The sequence below is a fragment of the Entelurus aequoreus genome, linkage group LG10, assembly GCF_033978785.1.
Source record: "Entelurus aequoreus isolate RoL-2023_Sb linkage group LG10, RoL_Eaeq_v1.1, whole genome shotgun sequence".
Lineage (NCBI taxonomy): Eukaryota > Metazoa > Chordata > Actinopteri > Syngnathiformes > Syngnathidae > Entelurus > Entelurus aequoreus.
The window spans coordinates 6,844,465-6,865,153 of record NC_084740.1 but is presented as its reverse complement, the minus strand read 5'-3'; the positions used below and the strand labels follow the sequence as shown (position 1 = coordinate 6,865,153).

General features: G+C 39.3%; 1 protein-coding gene across 6 annotated transcripts in view; it reads right to left on the bottom strand.

Moving 5' to 3' along the window:
- ncam1b (neural cell adhesion molecule 1b) overlaps positions 1 to 20,689 on the bottom strand; it is a 286,896-nt gene that overhangs the window by 121,404 nt on the left and 144,803 nt on the right. For 5 of the 6 annotated variants that reach the window (XM_062059916.1, XM_062059911.1, XM_062059914.1 and 2 more), the window contains exons 7-9: positions 20,515 to 20,675; positions 16,868 to 17,010; positions 12,745 to 12,768 (exon numbers count right to left, since the gene is read on the bottom strand). In XM_062059916.1, the coding sequence (XP_061915900.1) occupies positions 12,745 to 12,768; positions 16,868 to 17,010; positions 20,515 to 20,675 (328 nt within the window). The remainder of the gene's footprint in view (positions 1 to 12,744; positions 12,769 to 16,867; positions 17,011 to 20,514; positions 20,676 to 20,689) is intronic. The other variant, XM_062059912.1, reaches the window with a different exon arrangement.

The window sequence follows — 20,689 nt, the reverse complement described above, 5'->3', positions numbered from 1 at the left end:
GTCTGGTTTGAGCCAGGTCTCGGCTAAACCAACGACATCAAGATTGTTGTCTCTGATGACTTCATTAACTAATAACGTTTTGGAAGACAATGATCTTATGTTTAAAAAGCCCATATTATAGGTAGTGGGCTGTTTTGAGGAGTTTTTGTTGAAAGTATCCGTAGTAGCAATATTAATAATGTTACGTTTATTATGCATAGTGCACTTTAAATAATTTCGACCATATCTAGGAATTGATATGACAGGAATTTTTAGATTGTTTGCCACCTCAGTAAAATGCATGTCCACCTCTGACGCAGAAAAAACATTATGTGAGTTGTATATTATTCTAGAAGAATTGCTATGTGTGCAGGGATTATCCAGCCTGGCGCTGGCTAGTTTTAGCTTAACAGACTCCTTATTAGCGCTTCTTTGTGGATTAGCATTTAGCTTTTTCGTTAGCCCCGCTAACAACAAAGCATTTAGCTTTGTTGTTAGCCCCGCCCGACACCCCCGCTTCTGCTTCCGAGCGCATCGCTTACGTCTCTTTCGCTGACCGTCTCCGCTGGTAGTCGACGCCGCTGCTTCAAAGGCCACTGCTGGATGTAGCTCGCGAAGAATTCCCAAGCTAGCGAGCAGGTCCATCGTACACGCATCTATCAGCCCAAAATGGCCCGATCTCTCCACATCCAGAATCGTAAGTCGGTCGTAAGTGATCACGGAGTGAACACGCTGTGAGCCAGCCATGAAATTGACTGAATTGAGGGGTATTTTTGCCAAATCGGTAGAGTGATTGGAGCACATACTTGTTGCTCACAAAAAACATTCATGAAGTTTGCTTCTTTTATGAATTTATTATGGGTCTACTGAAAATGTGAGCAAATGTGCTGGGTCAAAAGTATACATACAGCAATGTTAATATTTGCTTACATGTCCCTTGGCAAGTTTCACTGCAATAAGGCGCTTTTGGTAGCCATCCACAAGCTTCTGCTTGAATTGTTGACCACTCCTCTTGACAACATTGGTGCAGTTCAGCTAATTGTGTTGGTTTTCTGACATGGACTTGTTTCTTCAGCATTGTCCACACGTTTAAGTCAGGACTTTGGGAAGGCCATTCTAAAACCTTCATTCTAGCCTGATTTAGCCATTCCTTTACCACTTTTAAAGTGTGTTTGGGGTCATTGTCCTGTTGGAACACCCAACCGCGCCCAAGACCCAACCTCCGGGCTGATGATTTTAGCTTGTCCTGAAGAATTTGGAGGTAATCCTCCTTTTTCATTGTCCCATTTACTCTCTGTAAAGCACCATTGGCAGCAAAACAGGCCCAGAGCATAATACTACCACCACCATGCTTGACGGTAGGCATGGTGTTCCTGGGATTAAAGGCCTTACCTTTTCTCCTCCAAACATATTGCTGGGTATTGTGGCCAAACAGCTCCATTTTTGTTTCATCTGACATCACATGGACAAAGATAAGACCTTCTGGAGGAAAGTTCTGTGGTCACATGAAATGTATAAACAATTAATTTACCATCATCCTTTGCTGTCGCGCTTTAAATATTGCAGCTTTACCACGTCACATAGTTTTGGGTGCTGTTATTTAATTTTTTTAAAGCACATTCCACAATATTTTGGTCCTAAATTAAGCATGTTTAAGCATAAAAATGGCTAAATAAACTACAAATATCAAAACTACAGTTGTATTGGCCACTGGTGTTCCTGGGATTAAAGGCCTTACCTTTTCTCCTCCAAACATATTGCTGGGTATTGTGGCCAAACAGCTACATTTATGTTTCATCTGACCACAGAACTTTCCTCCAGGAAGTTTTATCTTTGTCCACGTGATGTCAGATGAAACAACACAATTAGCTGAACTGCATCAATTCTGTCAAGAGGAGTGGTCAAAAACTCCAGCAGAAGCTTGTGGATGGCTACCAAAAGCGCCTTATTGCAGTGAAACTTGCCAAGTGACATGTAAGCAAATATTAACATTGCGCTATGTATACTTTTGACCCAGCACATTTGCTCACATTTTCAGTAGACACATAATAAATTCATAAAAGAACCAAACTTGGCCCCACTATGGACTGGACTCACACTATTATGTTAGATCCACTATGGACTGGACTCTCACTATTATGTTAGATCCACTATGGACTGGACTCTCACTATATTATGTTAGATCCACTATGGACTGGACTCTCACTATTATGTTAGATCCACTATGGACTGGACTCACACTATTATGTTAGATCCACTATGGACTGGACTCTCACTATTATTTTAGATCCACTACGGACTGGACTCTCACTATTATCTTAGATCGACTATGGACTGGATTCTCACTACTATCTTAGATCCACTATGGACTGGACTCTCACACTATTATGTTAGATCCACTATGGACTGGACTCTCACTATTATGTTAGATCCACTATGGACTGGACTCTCACACTATTATGTTAGATCCACTATGGACTGGACTCTCACTATTATGTTAGATCCACTATGGACTGGACTCTCACTATATTATGTTAGATCCACTATGGACTGGACTCTCACTATTATGTTAGATCCACTATGGACTGGACTCTCACAATATTATGTTAGATCCACTATGGACTGGACTCTCACTATATTATGTTAGATCCACTATGGACTGGACTCTCACTATTATGTTAGATCCACTATGGACTGGACTCACACTATTATGTTAGATCCACTATGGACTGGACTCTCACTATTATTTTAGATCCACTACGGACTGGACTCTCACTATTATCTTAGATCGACTATGGACTGGATTCTCACTACTATCTTAGATCCACTATGGACTGGACTCTCACACTATTATGTTAGATCCACTATGGACTGGACTCTCACTATTATGTTAGATCCACTATGGACTGGACTCTCACACTATTATGTTAGATCCACTATGGACTGGACTCTCACTATTATGTTAGATCCACTATGGACTGGACTCTCACTATATTATGTTAGATCCACTATGGACTGGATTCTCACTATTATGTTAGATCCACTATGGACTGGACTCTCACAATATTATGTTAGATCCACTATGGACTGGACTCTCACTATATTATGTTAGATCCACTATGGACTGGACTCTCACTATTATGTTAGATCCACTATGGACTGGACTCTCACACTATTATGTTAGATCCACTATGGACTGGACTCTCACTATTATGTTAGATCCACTATGGACTGGACTCTCACACTATTATGTTAGATCCACTATGGACTGGACTCTCACACTATTATGTTAGATCCACTATGGACTGGACTCTCACACTATTATGTTAGATCCACTATGGACTGGACTCTCACTATTATGTTAGATCCACTATGGACTGGACTCTCACTATTATGTTAGATCCACTATGGACTGGACTCTCACACTATTATGTTAGATCCACTATGGACTGGACTCTCACACTATTATGTTAGATCCACTATGGACTGGACTCTCACACTATTATGTTAGATCCACTATGGACTGGACTCTCACAATATTATGTTAGATCCACTCGACGTCCATTGCACCGGTCGCCAAGGGGGGGATCCCCACATCTGCGGTCCCCTCCAAGGTTTCTCATTGTCCCATTGGGTTGAGTTTTTCCTTGCCCTGATGTGGGATCTGAGCTGAGGATGTCAATCAATGTTTATTTATTTATATGTCGTTGTGGCTTGTGCAGCCCTTTGAGACATCGTGATTTAGGGCTATGTAAGTAAACATTGATTGATTGAAACTTCATGAATGTTTGTTGTGACCAACAAGTATGTGCTCCAATCACTCTACCACAAAAAAATAAGAGTTGTAGAAATGATTGGAAACTCAAGACAGCCATGACGTTATGTTCTTTACAAGTGTATGTACACTTTTGACCACGACTGTATATAATAGTCACATGGCAAAAATGGTGCACAAAGTGTATGATTGTTGTTAACAACAGGTACAGTCGTGGGTGTAACCAGGCTGTGTTTCCCAATGCAGGACACAGCAGTTAGTGGTGTGTCATGGTGGTGCTACAGAAGAGCTATGGCCCTAATCTAAAGAGCGACCTAATAGTGTGGAACATCAGCACCTCATCCACACACGAGGCTTCGGCTCTACACTGCAGAAGCACTGCATCACTGTCATATGCGCGACACGTGTTTAAGACAAAAGGATCACAGATGCAAGGCTGCAAAACAACTGGAAGAAAATGCAATCAATTCCCCAAACAAACCTGCGGAACAATACGAGTGACAGTTCCATCGGGACTCATTTTGACGCTCATTGTTATTCCTCCCTGTTGAGAATGATCTCCCTCCGCTGTTGTGATGTGAACTGGAACACAAGAAGACCGTGCTGACGTCCCTAAACAAAGACACGGGTGCAAAACCCTGACAGCCCTAAAAGGCTGACACCCATGATCATGCATGTTGTCATTTAGAGCCAAGGACCGACAACTAGAGATGTCCGATAATATCGGCCTGCCGATATTATCGGCCGATAAATGCTTTAAAATGTAATATCGGAAATTATCGGTATCGTTTTTTTTAAATTATCGGTATCGTTTTTTTTTTGTTTTTAAAAAAAAAATTAAATCAACATAAAAAACACAAGATACACTTACAATTAGTGCACCAACCCAAAAAACCTCCCTCCCCTATTTACACTCATTCACACAAAAGGGTTGTTTCTTTCTGTTATTAATATTCTGGTTCCTACATTATATATCAATATATATCAATACAGTCTGCAAGGGATACAGTCCGTAAGCACACATGATTGTGCGTGCTGCTGCTCCACTAATAGTACTAACCTTTAACAGTTAATTTGACTCATTTTCATTCATTACTAGTTTCTATGTAAATGTTTTTATATTGTTTTACTTTCTTTTTTATTCAATAAAATGTTTTTAATTTATTTATCTTATTTTATTAATGTTTTTAAAAAGGACCTTATCTTCACCATACCTGGTTGTCCAAATTAGGCATAATAATGTGTTAATTCCACGACTGTATATATCGGTATCAATTGATATCGGTATCGGTAATTAAGAGTTGGACAAAATCGGAATATCGGATATCGGCAAAAAGCCATTATTGGACATCCCTACCGACAACCTTGCATCACGTCCGTTACCGAGCAGGCACGACTGCTGGAACTTTTTTTGTATTGCGGTAAGTAGAGATGTCCAATAATGGCTTTTTTGCCGATATCCGATATTGTCCAACTCTTAATTACCGATTCCGATATCAACCGATAGCGATATATACAGTCATTACAACATTATTATGCCAAATTTTGTTGTGATGCCCCGCTGGATGCATTAAACAATGTAACATGGTTTTCCAAAATAAATCAACTCAAGTTATGGAAAAAATATATTTATTTATTATTGAAGTCACAAAGTGCATTATTTTCTTTTAACATGCCTCAAAACAGCAGCTTGGAATTTGGGACATGCTCTCCCTGAGAGAGCATGAGGAGTTTGAGGTTGGCTGCGTTGAGGTGGGGGGGTGTATATTGTAGCGTCCCGGAAGAGTTAGTGCTGAAAGGGGTTCTGGGTATTTGTTCTGTTGTGTTTATGTTGTGTTACGGTGCGGATGTTCTCCCCAAATGTGTTTGTCATTCTTGTTTCGTGTGGGTTCACAGTGTGGCACATATTTGTAACAGTGTTAAAGTTGTTTATACGGTCACCATCAGTGTGACCTGTATGGCTGTTGACCAAGTATGCCTTGTGTGTGTGAAAAGCCGTAGATATTATGTGATTGGGCCGGCACGCAAAGGCAGTGCCTTTAAGGTTTATTGGCGCTCTGTACTTCTCCCTACGTCCGTGTACACAGCAGCGTTTTAATAAGTCATACATTTTACTTTTTGAAACCGATACCGATAATTTTGAAACCGATACCGATAATTTCCTATATCACATTTTAAAGCATTTATCGGCCGATAATATCGGCAGTCCGATATTATCGGACTTCTCTAGCGGTAAGACAATAACAGTTAAGGCTTGTGTCTCTGAATCCTGCCTCAATTGTTACCCAAGTTCTCTTTTTCCAAGCGCAGTGTGTCCAATTAGCAATCTGGATGCAAGACAGACCAAATAGGACATGTATTATAAAATGAGAATGAGACAAACCCCACTAATACTACCATACTTAACTATACAGTGCCAGATAATTACCACAAAGCACTAATGAGTGTTGGAATTAACAACGCAACACTCCCTAGATAAGAATCCTCTTGGGGTCCTGATTAACAGAGGTTTTGTAGACCCTCTAGTTTTGCACTGCTATTTTGACGTACATAATCACTGCTTTTATATTGTGAGATCTAGTAATCTCTCTCCTAATCCTCACAGAGAGCAAGGGTTAAAAGTAAGCTGTTGTCGGACAGTTCCCAACACTGAAAATTGTCATGTCTTCAGCTTTTCTACAGCGAGAGCCGTCGCACAAAGACTTCTTTAAGCAAAAGAAACAATGAATCTGTCACAGAACAGCAGCTGTAACTCGAGTTGCTTTCGTTTTTGTGTCCGGCAACAAAAGCCGCATTGCCAGCAGAGCCATAGGGGGGGTACTTCCTGTCTGCAAACTGGGAATGCTCTCTTTACTACATTCATGTGTTAAGAACAGATGAATGAATAAAGGCACATTTGGTTTATCCTGTGGGCAAAATGGAGCACTGTAAACTGTACCCAGTGAAAGAGACATGACGCCACACCCCTCTGTTGCTGTGACAAAAGACAAATGCTGAAAGTCTATCCTGGCAAGGATTTGTCCGTCTAAGACAGTGTTTTTCAACCACTGTGTGCCGTGAGATACAGTCTGGTGTGCCGTGAGAGATTATCTCATTTGGGTTAAAAATATTTTTTGCAAACCAGTAATTATAGTCTGCAAATGATGTGTTGTTGTTGAGTGTCGGTGCTGTCTAGAGCTCGGCCGAGTAACCGTGTAATACTCTTCCATATCAGTAGGTGGCGGAAACAGCGGGAGGCAGTGTGCAGGTAAAAAGGTGTCTAATGCTTAAACCAAAAATAAACAAAAGGTGAGTGCCCCTAAAAAAAAAGGCTATGCAGAACGAAACTAAAACTGAACTGGCTACAAAGTAAACAGAAACAGAATGCTGGACGACAGCAAAGACTTACTGTGGCGCAAAGACGGCGTCCACAATGTACATCCGAACATGATATGACAATCAACAATGTCCCCACAAAGAAGGATAGTGTCCGTACAACTTAAAAAGGTGTCTAATGCTTGAACCAAAAATAAACAAAAGGTGAGTGCCCCTAAGAAAAGGCATTGAAGCTTAGGGAAGGCTATGCAGAACGAAACTACAACTGAACTGGTTACAAAGTAAACAAAAACAGAATGCTGGACGACAGCAAAGACTTACTGCGTAGCAAAGACTTACTGCGTAGCAAAGACGGCGTCCACAATGTACATCCGAACATGACATGACAATCAACAATGTCCCCACAAAGGATAGTGTCCTCACAACTTAAAAAGGCGTCTTATGCTTAAACCAAAAATAGACAAAAGGTGAGTGCCCCTAAGAAAAGGCATTGAAGCTTAGGGAAGGCTATGCAGAACGAAACAAAAACTGAACTGGCTACAAAGTAAACAAAAACAGAATGCTGGACGACAGCAAAGACTTACTGCGGAGCAAAGACGGCGTCCACAAAGTACATCCGAACATGACATGACGATCAACAATGTCCCCACAAAGAAGGATAAAAACAACTGAAATATTCTTGATTGCTAAAACAAAGTAGATACGGGAAATATCGCTCAAAGGAAGACATGAAACTGCTACAGGAAAATACCAAAAAAAGAGAAAAAGCCACCAAAATAAGAGCACAAGACAAGAACTAAAACAGTACACACGGGAAAACAGCAAAAAAGTCCAAATACGTCAGGGTGTGATGTGACAGGTGGTGACAGTACACCTACTTTGAGACAAGAGCTATAGTGATGCATGCTTGGTTATGCTTTAAAGTCATATCCAACAATTGCGACGACGACTTTTCACTGTCAACTGAGTTTCGTTTTTTAATGATTTCTGCTGGTGGTGTGCCTTCGCTTTTTTTTCAACGCAAAAAATGTGCCTTGGCTCAAAAAAGGTTGAAAATCACTGGTCTAAAAAATACTATTTTAGATTGCGATTCCGATATGCTGGGAAGATTAACACAGCCGACTCAGGACCAGTCTCCTCCCCTGTTGAGAATCATCTCTCTTCATCCCACAGAAACTCCCATCTCTTCCAATTACACCTTCATCCCATGGATGTTGTTCCATTGGATCCAGTCATCCTTGATGAAACACAGCTGTTCTGATGAATACAGATGGCGTGACAGACGGACGTCGGATGAACAACAGAACAAGACAGTTAAACAATTAGCAGCCGGAATGAGAAATGCGGAAGTCGTCTTCGCATCTTGACAACGCGCTCGCTCAATGGGCTGCTAATCATCTCTTTGAGGTCAGCTGGGCAGAGCTGGTCAAAGGTCATGACACCATTCTGGAGATGAGCAAAACACACTGTCGCCACTGTGCATGAACTGTTGCACGTCCACCCAACTTGTTTAATCTTTTGTGTGTGTGTGTTAAGGAGCACTCTGGGAAAGTCATTTCCTCAGCAGCCACATTTAATCTCCGCAGCCACAATTTAGCGTGCCGGTAAATGTGTTTTAAGGCCGACAATTAAGTTCAAAGTTGTGTTACGGCAGCTTGGGTGGTGTATTCCGCATTAAACGCCGCACTGCAAAATCTAAGTAAGATGAAATATCTCAAATAAGGGTGATATTTGCTTATTTTCTGTCTGATAAGATCATTCTTCTCACTAAGCAGATTTTATGCTAGATCAGGGGTCACCAACCTTTTTGAAAGCAAGAGCTACTTCTTGGGTACTGATTAATGCGAAGGGCTACCAGTTTGATACACACTTAAATAAATTGCCAGAAATAGCCAATTTGCTCAATTTACCTTTAACTCTATGTTATTATTAATAATTAATGATATTTACACTTAATTGAACGGTTTAAAAGAGAAGAAAACATGAAAAAAAAAATGACAATTACATTTTGCAACATAGTTTATCTTCAATTTCGACTCTTTAAAATTCAAAATTCAACCGAAAAAAAGAAGAGAAAAACTTTTTTTAAAAATAATTTATGGAACATCATTAATAATTTTTCCTGATTAAGAATAATTTTAGAATTTTGATGACATGTTTTAAATAGGTTAAAATCCAATCTACACTTTGTTAGAATATATAACAAATTGGACCAAGCTATATTTCTAACAAAGACAAATCATTATTTCTTCTAGATTTTCCAGAACAAACATTTTAAAAGAAATTCAAAAGACTTTGAAATAAGATTTAAATTTGATTCTACAGATTTTCTAGATTTGCCAGAATATTTTTTTTGAATTTTAATCATAATAAGTTTGAAGAAATATTTCACAAATATTCTTCGTCGAAAAAACAGAAGCTAAAATGAAGAATTAAATTAAAATTTATTTATTATTGTTTACAATAAAAAAATAAATTGACTTGAACATTGATTTAAATTGTCAGGAAAGAAGAGGAAGGAATTTAAAAGGTAAAAAGGTATATGTGTTTAAAAATCCTAAAATAATTTTTAAGGTTGTATTTTTTCTCTAAAATTGTCTTTCTGAAAGTTATAAGAAGCAAAGTGAAAAAAAAAAAAAGAATTTATTTAAACAAGTGAAGACCAAGTCTTTAAAATATTTTCTTGGATTTTCAAATTCTATTTGAGTTTTGTCTCTCTTAGAATTAAAAATGTCGGGCAAAGCGAGACCAGCTTGCTAGTAAATAAATACAATTTAAAAAATAGAGGCAGCTCACTGGTAAGTGCTGCTATTTGAGCTATTTTTAGAACAGGCCAGCGGGCTACTCATCTGGTTCTTACGGGAAACCTGGTGCCCGCGGGCACCGCGTTGGTGACCCCTGTGTTAGAGTGTTTTACTTGTTTTAAGGGTTTTGGTCCTAAATGATCTCAGTAAGATATTACAGCTTGTTGCTGAGATGTTATGACCTATATTGAGTTAAACATGCTTGAAACTAGAATATCAACTGTTGTGTCATCAACACTCACAAGTATAAAACTACTTTTTTAAAGTAATCATTTCTTATTTCAAGCATGAACAAAAAAATCATGACTTTGACACAATTGTGTCTCATAATTAAAACAAGATGATAGCCAAAGGGACTTTGCTGTTTTATTTTCAATGAAACAATAGAAAATACGGTACTCATATAGTAGTACAGTTGGCACAGTACAGTAAACTGACAGTTAATATTTAAACATTTAACATTTCTAACAATTTTGAACAGAGATAGTTCATGCACGTTCAGATAAATTCTTCAAAATTACAATAAAATACATATATGCGCACTAATTGACTGAAAGAGCACGCACTTGGCGCGATGATGTCATGTTATCGATGGAAAAATGCATTTTTAGAGCATATGATTTGCCTGAGCGGCTTAGGAGACCCCGAGAGTAACAAGCGCTTGCCTTGTTGCCTTTCCATTAAGAACAATAAATTAGATTTTGGTATAAGTTTGCTGGTTTCAAGAAATGTAATGCCGAGCGCATATCATTATGTCAAGATAATGGCACTAGCATTTACTTCATTTAAGAATATTTTTCTACATATTGAGCAACAAGGTCTCTTTTTTTTCTACCAAGAAAAGTGCACTTGTTATTAGTGAGAATATACTTATTTTAAGGTATTTTGGGTTCATTGAAGTTAGCTAATTTTACTTGTTTTGGAAAGTCTTGACAAGCCAAATTTTCTTGTTCTACTGGCAGATTATTTTGCTTAGTTCAAATAAAATACCCCTCATTTTTGTTTTGTTTTTTCTTGTTTTTGAACACTGACTTTTTGCAGTGTATATGCGCACTAATTGACTGAAAGAGGACGCACTTGGCGCGATGATGTCATGTTGTCGATGGAAAAAAGCATTTTTAGACCATATGATTTGCCTGAGCGGCTAGGAGACCCCGAGAGTAACAAGCGGTTGCCTTGTTGCCTTTCCATTAAGAACAATAAATTAGATTTTGGTATAAGTTTGCTGGTTTCAAGAAATGTAATGCCGAGCGCATATCATTATGTCAAGATAATGGCACTAGCATTTACTTCATTTAAGAATATTTTTCTACATATTGAGCAACAAGGTCTCTTTTTTTTCTACCAAGAAAAGTGCACTTGTTATTAGTGAGAATATACTTATTTTAAGGTATTTTGGGTTCATTGAAGTTAGCTAATTTTACTTGTTTTGGAAAGTCTTGACAAGCCAAATTTTCTTGTTCTACTGGCAGATTATTTTGCTTAGTTCAAATAAAATACCCCTCATTTTTGAATTTTTTTTTCTTGTTTTTGAACACTGACTTTTTGCAGTGTATATGCGCACTAATTGACTGAAAGAGCACGCACTTGGCGTGATGATGTCATGTTGTCGATGGAAAAAAGCATTTTTAGACCATATGATTTGATGAGCGGCTAGGAGACCCCGAGAGTAACAAGCGGTTGCCTTGTTGCCTTTCCATTAAGAACAATAAATTAGTTTTTAGTATAAGTTTGCTGGTTTCACGAAATGTAATGCCGAGCGCATATCATTATGTCAAGATAATGGCACTAGCATTTACTTATTTAAGAATATTTTTCTACATATTGAGCAAAAAGGTCCCTTTTTTTTCTACCAAGAAAAGTGCACTTGTTATTAGTGAGAATATACTTATTTTAAGGTATTTTTGGGTTCATTGAGGTTAGCTAATTTGACTTGTTTTGGAAAGTCTTGACAAGCCAAATTCTCTTGTTCTACTGGCAGATAATTTTGCTTAGTTCAAGTAAAATACCCCTCATTTTTGTATTTTTTTTGTCTTGTTTTTGAACACTGTCTTTTTGCAGTGCGGCCACTTTAACTGGATGGAATCGGAGGTGTGAGCAGTTAAAGTGTGACAGTGCGCCTCTGCAGCGTGGGCACGTTGGACTTGCACTAAAAAACACAGGCATGTCGTGACGTGCGTCATATGGCGGCAGTGTTTTTTGTACTTCAAATGGCGCTCCGCTGGCAATCTATTTTTGATGATCAAACACTCGCCTGACAGGTGGCAGTAAAAAAACGTCACACTTCTGTTGTCCACACAGCACGGAAACTGCTCTCTACTTGAATCTTATCTCAGGGGCTGACGAATTCAAACGCTGACCAGCTGGAAAAATGCGTGTCGAAAGAAAACAAGCCTAAAAGCTGCCCCTGCAGCGTCTTTACAGGTCCGCCGTGGAACGAAGTCCAAAATTACACTTGAGTGGGCGAGCGTTTGAATCTCAAAAGGCAGATTAGAAAGAGAGCGTCACTTTAAGTGGTCCGTTGACGACCACCGCAACAATGTTAGGCCAACTACTGCATGGAGATGGATGTGGATCAGGCAACCTCATGCTACGATGCAAAGTGTGACAGTGATCAGGTGACGGCGACGGAGAAATGGCGTTTCACTTCTGTTACGTGACGACAAAACACATTTTTACCCCACCTCATGCTCCTACACACCATCTAGCCCAAGCTCAATGGCTATTTTGCACACTACACTTGGAGGGCATGCAGCAATCGAGTGAGTTTTATGGAACGCCTTCCAGTCAAAATGGGATTATTTGATTTCAGCTGAAATCTGGAGACGCACTTTACAACAGTACATTTTCTGTGCCACGCCGATTTCATACCTGATAGATCCTGTTTAGGTGTGCCTGTAGGGAGAAAATGTAGTGCATGTAATGGACTGGCTACACAATCCTTATCTCTCAACGTTTCCACCTCATTACTTCTCAACCGTCGCAAGACCTTTGAGAAGCAGGCTACATGAGGGATTGTGAGTATATAGTAGGCAGGTGTTCATCGTATTTTAATGGTTCGCCCATTAAATGTTATGGGAAATAATACGACAGTTGTGTCAAGGATGTAATGGAAGATAAAAAAAAGTCTGCTCGTAACCACAAAAAGTGCAAGGACAGATTGAAAAGACGTCTGCGACACATTCAGAAGTAAAACGTAGAGTGGATACATTTCAGCATAAAATGGAATATACTTTCAACCACAAACGTGAGCGGAGCAATGTGATTGAAGACGCTAAATGAACACTTGATCGTTCAAGCGCTCATTGTAGCGGAACACAATAAGAAGCAGACGGCAGTTTAATAATATGGCGCCCGGATTGTCTCGGGAAAGAGGAATTTGGGTTGGGGATGTTGATTTGGCATTTGGGAACGCTTAAGTGGAATCTAATCTCCGCATAGCCAGTTGAATGCAGTATTGTCAGGCTAATTACGTGAGATCCGCCAGGCCATCTCCAGAGTTGCTCATTTATGGGAAATTAATCGGCAATGCACAAACCTTTGCCGAGTGCTTTGCCAGCCAAATCCTTGCAGATTATTGGTACAGCTCTTGAATATATACAGTAGGTTCAAGGTACTCCATATCTGTTCTCGAAGACCTGACTTCTTGCAGTTGTTGCTCTTTTTCTCAGATCATTAATCCCTCAAGGTGTCCCAACTCCATGTTGGCTACTGCCTCTGCCGAGGGCTGTTTGTTAGAAATGTGTCATTTGTTGCTTTATTTACTGACAACTGTTTATCTTTCAGTGTTAAGGGTAGAGAATAAAATGTTATTTGTGCAGGATTTTGTACATTACTTGAAATCTTATGAAGTTAATTCCATTTTCTATTTGGGATATTTAATGTTTTTGATCAAATGGCCTGAGAAACACTCATAAAAGCAACTGCAATCGAATTCGATTTTATTCACATATGCTTAAAGGGGAACTGAATTTTTTTTAGTTTTGCCTATCGTTCACAATCATTATGAAAGACATGACGACGGATGGATTTTTTTTTAATGCATTCTAACTAGAGATGTCCGATAATGGCTTTTTTGCCGATATCCGATATTGTCCAACTCTTAATTACCGATTCCGATATCAACCTATACCGATATATACAGTCGTGGAATTAACACATTATTATGCCTCATTTTGCTGGATGCATTAAACAATGTAACAAGGTTTTCCAAAATAAATCAACTCAAGTTATGGAAAAAAATGCCAACATGGCACTGCCATATTTATTATTGAAGTCACAAAGTGCATTATTTTTTTTAACATGCCTCAAAACAGCAGCTTGGATGTTGGGACATGCTCTCCCTGAGCGAGCATGAGGAAGTTGAGGTGGGCGGGGTTAAGGTGGGGGGGTAGGGGGTGTATATTGTAACGTCCCGGAAGAGTTAGTGCTGCAAGGGGTTCTGGGTATTTGTTCTGTTGTGTTTATGTTGTGTTACGGTGCGGATGTTCTCCCGAAATGTGTTTGTCATTGTTGTTTGGTGTGGGTTCACAGTGTGGCGCATATTTTTAACAGTGTTAAAGTTGTTTATACGGTCACCCTCAGTGTGACCTGTATGGCTGTTGACCAAGTATGCCTTGCATTCACTTGTGTGTGTGAAAAGCCGTAGATATTATGTGATTGGGCCGGCACGCAAAGGCAGTGCCTTTAAGGTTTATTGGCGCTCTGTACTTCTCCCTACGTCCGTGTACACAGCGGCCTTTTAAAAAGTCATACATTTTACTTTTTGAAACCGATAACGATAATTTCCGATATTACATTTCAAAGCATTTATCGGCCGATAATGTCGACAGTCCGATATTATCGGACATCTCTAATTCTAACTTGTAAATAAATGTCTGCTCACAGCGTAGCCAATGGAAGGTCCTCTATTCTGCCCATAAAACCCCCAAAATAACCATTCAAAAACCAACCATTTACATGTTGTGATTTAAATATTAACCGAGTATTAGTGATATTGTTATTATAAGCACTAAAACATACAAACTATTTATAGCGGTGCCGTGATCACTTCCGTGTGTCACTATGTTTACATCATTGCTGCTTCCTTCATTCTAGTTTATTCTAGATCATAAATAATGCGTCTCACCTGGACATGAGACGTCTGAGTAGGTATTCCGACAAGTTGGGACACTTTGACAGCCATTTAGGACTCGAAACTGGCAAAGATGACACGAAAAGACGCTTGGTATTCCCCCCAGGCCCCACCCCGTTTCTTTACGAGGATTATCAATCAATCAATCAACGTTTATTTATATAGCCCCAAATCACGACTGTCTCAAAGGGCTGCATTATGAGACATTCTTCGCCTAAATGGGAATATATGAACATCCCAGCAGTATATATTACATATATACTTACATCATGTATATCAGGGGTGTCCAAAGTGCGGCCCGCAGCTAATTGTTTACCGGCCCGCCACACTTTCCGGTAATGCTATTGCAAAAATAAAAATAAACATTAAAAAAAGTGGAATGAGGTGAAATCTAACTAGAAAAAGTTGCAATGTTGACACAAAGCTGCATGCAGGCTGTTTTTTTCTTTTTTCTATCTTTATTTTTCTTTTTTTGCCATTGCTAAAAAAAAAAAAAAAAATCTATGTTATATTGAATTATTGACCTATTCAAGGCTCCAATTACTTAAAATATTTCAGTTTAAAATGTTTTATGTGGAAAATATTGCATATATTGTGTGGTTGCCATATATATACACCAATGTTTTCTTTGACAAAAGAGCATAAAAACAAACAGAATAATAGTTCAAATGTAAAATCGACAGATATATCTGAAGTTGATCTTGTAACTTAAGTGTTGAAAGTAAAAAAACCCTAATAAAAATGTATCTTTTCATGAGTGGGGGACCTTTTGGATCCCAAATATATTTGTGGGATTCAAATATGTCAAAAATATAAAATAATTAAAATCAATGGTGTCCTGCATTATTGATCTTTTAGGGCCCTAATTACTAAATACCACATATTTCAGTTTTACTGTAAAAAACAAGGTTGTCTTTGACAGAAAATACATAAAACCTTTTTTTATGACTTTATATCAACCTGAAGTTGATATAGAAATTTACTGTAAGCGTTAAATAAATAAAAAAAATAATAATTTGACTTATTTTTTACATTATAATAACTGAGACCCTTTATGGTCCCCGGGAGCCCTAGAGGTAAAAAAACAATCTATAAATTTTGTTATGGTTTGAAAATGAAAAATATCAAAATGGCCCCCGCATGCTTTCAATTTTTCTGTGTCCGGCCCTCAGTGGAAAAAGTTTGGACACCCTTGATGCATATAAAAGCTCAATGGAAGTGTTTGGATCTTTTTTAAGGGCTTTGTAGGCAGAATTGGGCAGCTCCCATAGGCTCCATTGTAAGTGAAATGTGGATCGCATTTATTTAATATTTAGAATTTTAATAAATGTATAATAATAACATCCATTGTCATGTCTTTCATAAAGATTGTGAACAATAGGCAACATTAAAAAAATAAATTCAGTTCCCCTTTAAGAACATTTTTGGTGGTCATTTACTGTAAAATCTTGCATCTCCCATTGACTGATGCAAATCCTACTTTGTGCCCACTGTAGTTGATGAACTCTAAGAAGAAGCTACGAACAATGGGAGACCGGGCTTTCTGCTCCGCCGCTCCCAGTCTGTGGAACCCTCTCCCTGACCACCTGAGGGCACCACAGACTGTGGATGCTTTTAAAAAAAGGCTTAAAAACCCTTCTTTTTAAAAAAGCCTTTTTTTTTAGATATATGCGTGCTAGTTCTGGCTATTAGGCTGTTCTAGTTTTTATTTGTATTATTTTTTTAATACACTGTAGCACTTTGAGGTTGTTTGCTCAATGTAAAGTGCTTTTACAAATAAAATATATTATTATTATAAGAAGAAGAACAACAATGGCAAAATTCATATCCAGCTTTCCGCCAGTTGTGTGTTTGCGTTACCTGCTCGCCGTCGGTAAAGACGCGGTCACCATAACTCCAGCTGATGGTGGGTGTGGGATCCCCCGAAGCCTCGCAAGTTAGAGTCACTTGCTCCTCCATTTCGGAGGTGCTTTGGTTCACTATGTAGGTGATCTTAGGTTTCGCTGAAAAACACAACGTTGACACGGTCATGCGAGCGTAACGAGTGCATATAAATAGTGAAGAGACGGATTTGGGGTGAGTTCAAAAGAAAGGATGAGGCGCAGCAGTTTGACATGCAGCTAAATTCTAATAAGATGTCAAGTAATCCCAGAAGTAGCAGAAGCAAGCGCATGATAACCAAATGAGAATCCAAACAAAGTGATGATCCAAACAGTAATTCATACGACAATTAGGCTTATGTAAGCACTCTTGGAGTCTATTTTATGTTTACATTCAAACCAACTGCCGGGAAGGTGTTTTGACGGTGACGTGAGCGGAGCAAAGTAAATTAAACTGCTGCTTCTGCAAGCGTGAAGTTGTTTTTCCTTCCACTCCACGGAGGATGATCACATTTATAGCGTTATGCATTCCTACGCAGTAACAACTGAGGACTGCAAAATCTCTCCAACCTTGCATTAAAATTGCATGTCTCAAATAATCACTCGATGAACAAAGGAACAGCTTTGCTGTTTTGTGGCGTCATTACACAAATCTCACACGGCCCGCAATCATTTATAAATTAACACTTATTGTCTCAAACCAGTCTTCAACATTGAGTGCTGAGAGATCATTTATTTTTTTTAATGTCTATAATATTAAACACTATAGTATTTAAAGGCCTACTGAAAGCCACTACTACCGACCACGCAGTCTGATAGTTTATATATCAATGATGAAATCTTAACATTGCAACACATGCCAATACGGCCGGGTTAACTTATAAAGTGCAATTTTAAATTTCCCGCCACACTTCCGGTTGAAAATGTCTATATATGATGACGTATGCACGTGACGTAAACGGTTGATACGGAAGTATTGGTACCCCATTGAATACAATACAAAAAAGCTCTGTTTTCATTTCAAAATTCCACAGTATTCTGGACATCTGTGTTGGTGAATCTTTTGCAATTTGTTTAATGAACAATGGAGACTGCAAAGAAGAAAGTTGTAGGTGGGATCGGTGTATTAGCGGCGGTCTACAGCAACACAGCCAGGAGGACAGAGATGGATAGCAGACGCGCTAGCCGCCGAACTCACCTTAACTTCCTCCGTCTCGCCGACCGCATCTGTGATCGGGTGAAGTCCTTCGTCGCACCGTCGATCGCTGGAACGCAGGTGAGCACGGGTGTTGATGAGCAGATGAGGGCCGGCTGGCGTAGGTGGATAGCTAATGTTTTTAGCATAGCTCTGTGAGGTCCGGTTGCTAAGTTAGCTTCAATGGCGTCGTTAGCAACAGCATTGTTAACCTTCGCCAGGCTGGAAAGCATTAACCGTGTAGTTACATGTCCATGGTTTAATAGTATTGTTGATCTTCTGTCTATCCTTCCAGTCAGGGATTTATTTATTTTGTTTTTATCTGCATTTGAGCCCGATGCTATCACGTTAGCTCAGTAGCTAAAGAGCTTCGCCGATGTATTGTCGTGGAGATAAAAGTCACTGTGAATGTCCATTTCGCGTTCTCTACTCTCATTTTCAAGAGGATATAGTATCCGAGGTGGTTTAAAATACAAATCCGTGATCCACAATAGAAAAAGGAGAAAGTGTGGAATCCAATGAGCCAGCTTGTACCTAAGTTACGGTCAGAGCGAAAAAAGATATGTCTCTCACTGCATTCTAGTCCTTCACTCTTAACGTTCCTCATCCACGAATCTTTCATCCTCGCTCAAATTAATGGGGTAATCGTCACTTTCTCGGTCCGAATCGCTCTAGTTGCATTGAAAACAATAGGAAAATGTGAGGAGCCTTTCAACTGACTACGTCACGCTACTTCCGGTAGGGGCAAGGCTTTTTTTTTATCAGATACCAAAAGTTGCGATCTTTATCGTCGATGTTCTCTACTAAATCCTTTCAGCAAAAATATGGCAATATCGCGAAATGATCAAGTATGACACATAGAATGGATCTGCTATCCCCGTTTAAAAAAAAAAAAATTTTTTAAGTAGGCCTTTAAGGTGTGTGCTGTGTAGGGATGATGTCCGAAACAGGTTCTCCTGGTTGTTCGATAAGAAGAGAACCGATTCCATGGACTCAAATCCCTTTTTGAGAACCGGTTCTCGTTATCGAGGCCACTATAGTAAAGAAAAAGAGTTGGTTCTTTATTCGAAGCCCTGGGAACGAATCCCGTCCCACAGGAAATGCCCTGTGGGACATCACAGGAAATGACGTAGCTCAGTCATTAGGCGGCAGATACAGAAAGCAGCGAAAATAATGGACCGGAAAAAACGCCTCAAGGCATGGCTTCATTTTACAAAAAAATACGAAGAGGAAACGGCTATCTGCAATTATTGCCAGGCTTCGCTCTCATGTAAGGGGAGCAGTACAACAAACATGTTGAAACATGTTCAGGCCGCACATAACCTGAACGTTCGAGAACCGTGTCGTGTCTTCGACACGTGGAGAATCAGCGACAGAGATGACGACGCACGCCCCTCTTCCTGTGATAGTGCCGGTGAGTAACTAACGTTAACTGTTGCCGGTTAATTTCCATATCTGCTCACTTGTAGCCTTTAGGCTAAAATAAGGTTACCTCTTATGTCAACCAGGACTGCAGAATTGTTGAGTGGGCTCTGTACCGAGGATGTCGTTGTGGCTTGTGCAGCCCTTTGAGACACTTGTGATTTAGGGCTATATAAATAAACATTGATTGATTGATTGATTGATGACTGTGGCGTTCTTAGTGTCATAGTGTGTGTATGTTCCAATAGCAGCAGAAGTGCACTTTTTGGAGAGCTGTATTATTTTCAGTTTTTTGCCCAAGAGACTGATTTTATTTAACACTATATTATTATTTATACACCTATAGTGATCACAGAGACAGGTTGTTATTGTGTTACTGTATATATTTGTTTTTCTGAAAAATCCCACTTAATATACTTTGGGTAACAACAGTCAATATTTATGTATTTATTTTATTATTATTTTTTCTTATAAAATAAAAGTGAGCTTTTGTTAAACCAAATATTGTGTGTTTTTTTCCATATACAACAACCTATCTGGATTCGATAAGAGAATCGATGAGGAATCGGTTCGATAAGAGGATTCGATAATGGTCTCGAACTTGATCATTTCTTATCAAACATCATCCCTAGTGCTGTGTGGGAGAAGCAAACGGACTTGCTGTGTGTATTGGCACTGGTGCAACAGTACTTTGAAGAGCATGTGGCTCACAATTGGGCTTGAATTTTTGAAGATATTTATAGAATAGAGAACAGAGGAGCTAAACATTCTGGCCAGCCTGCTCTGCAATAGGGTTCCTCTGCATACTTGCTTGAACAGAACCAAACCATTTTTGTTTATAAGGTTAGAGTTCTACATGACAAATCCTCTGGTAAAATAATACTACTCCCATCAAAACAGCACCTCATCTTCTATCAGACACACACCCACAGCACATGATTGTCTCTTCACCCACAGCTTTTTATAGCACATTATCACTTTAGCATACATAAACAAGCATTAAGGCTCACCAAATACTCTCAGACTGAGTTCCTGCTCAGTTTCACCGGCTTTGTTTCTGGCGATGCAGGTGTACTCGCCCTCATCCAGCTTGCTGACATCCATGATGGACATTTCTGAGCCGTCCTCGTTGAAGCTGTACTTCTCCCCCGCCTCAAGAACCATTTGGTTTCTGTGGGACGAAAT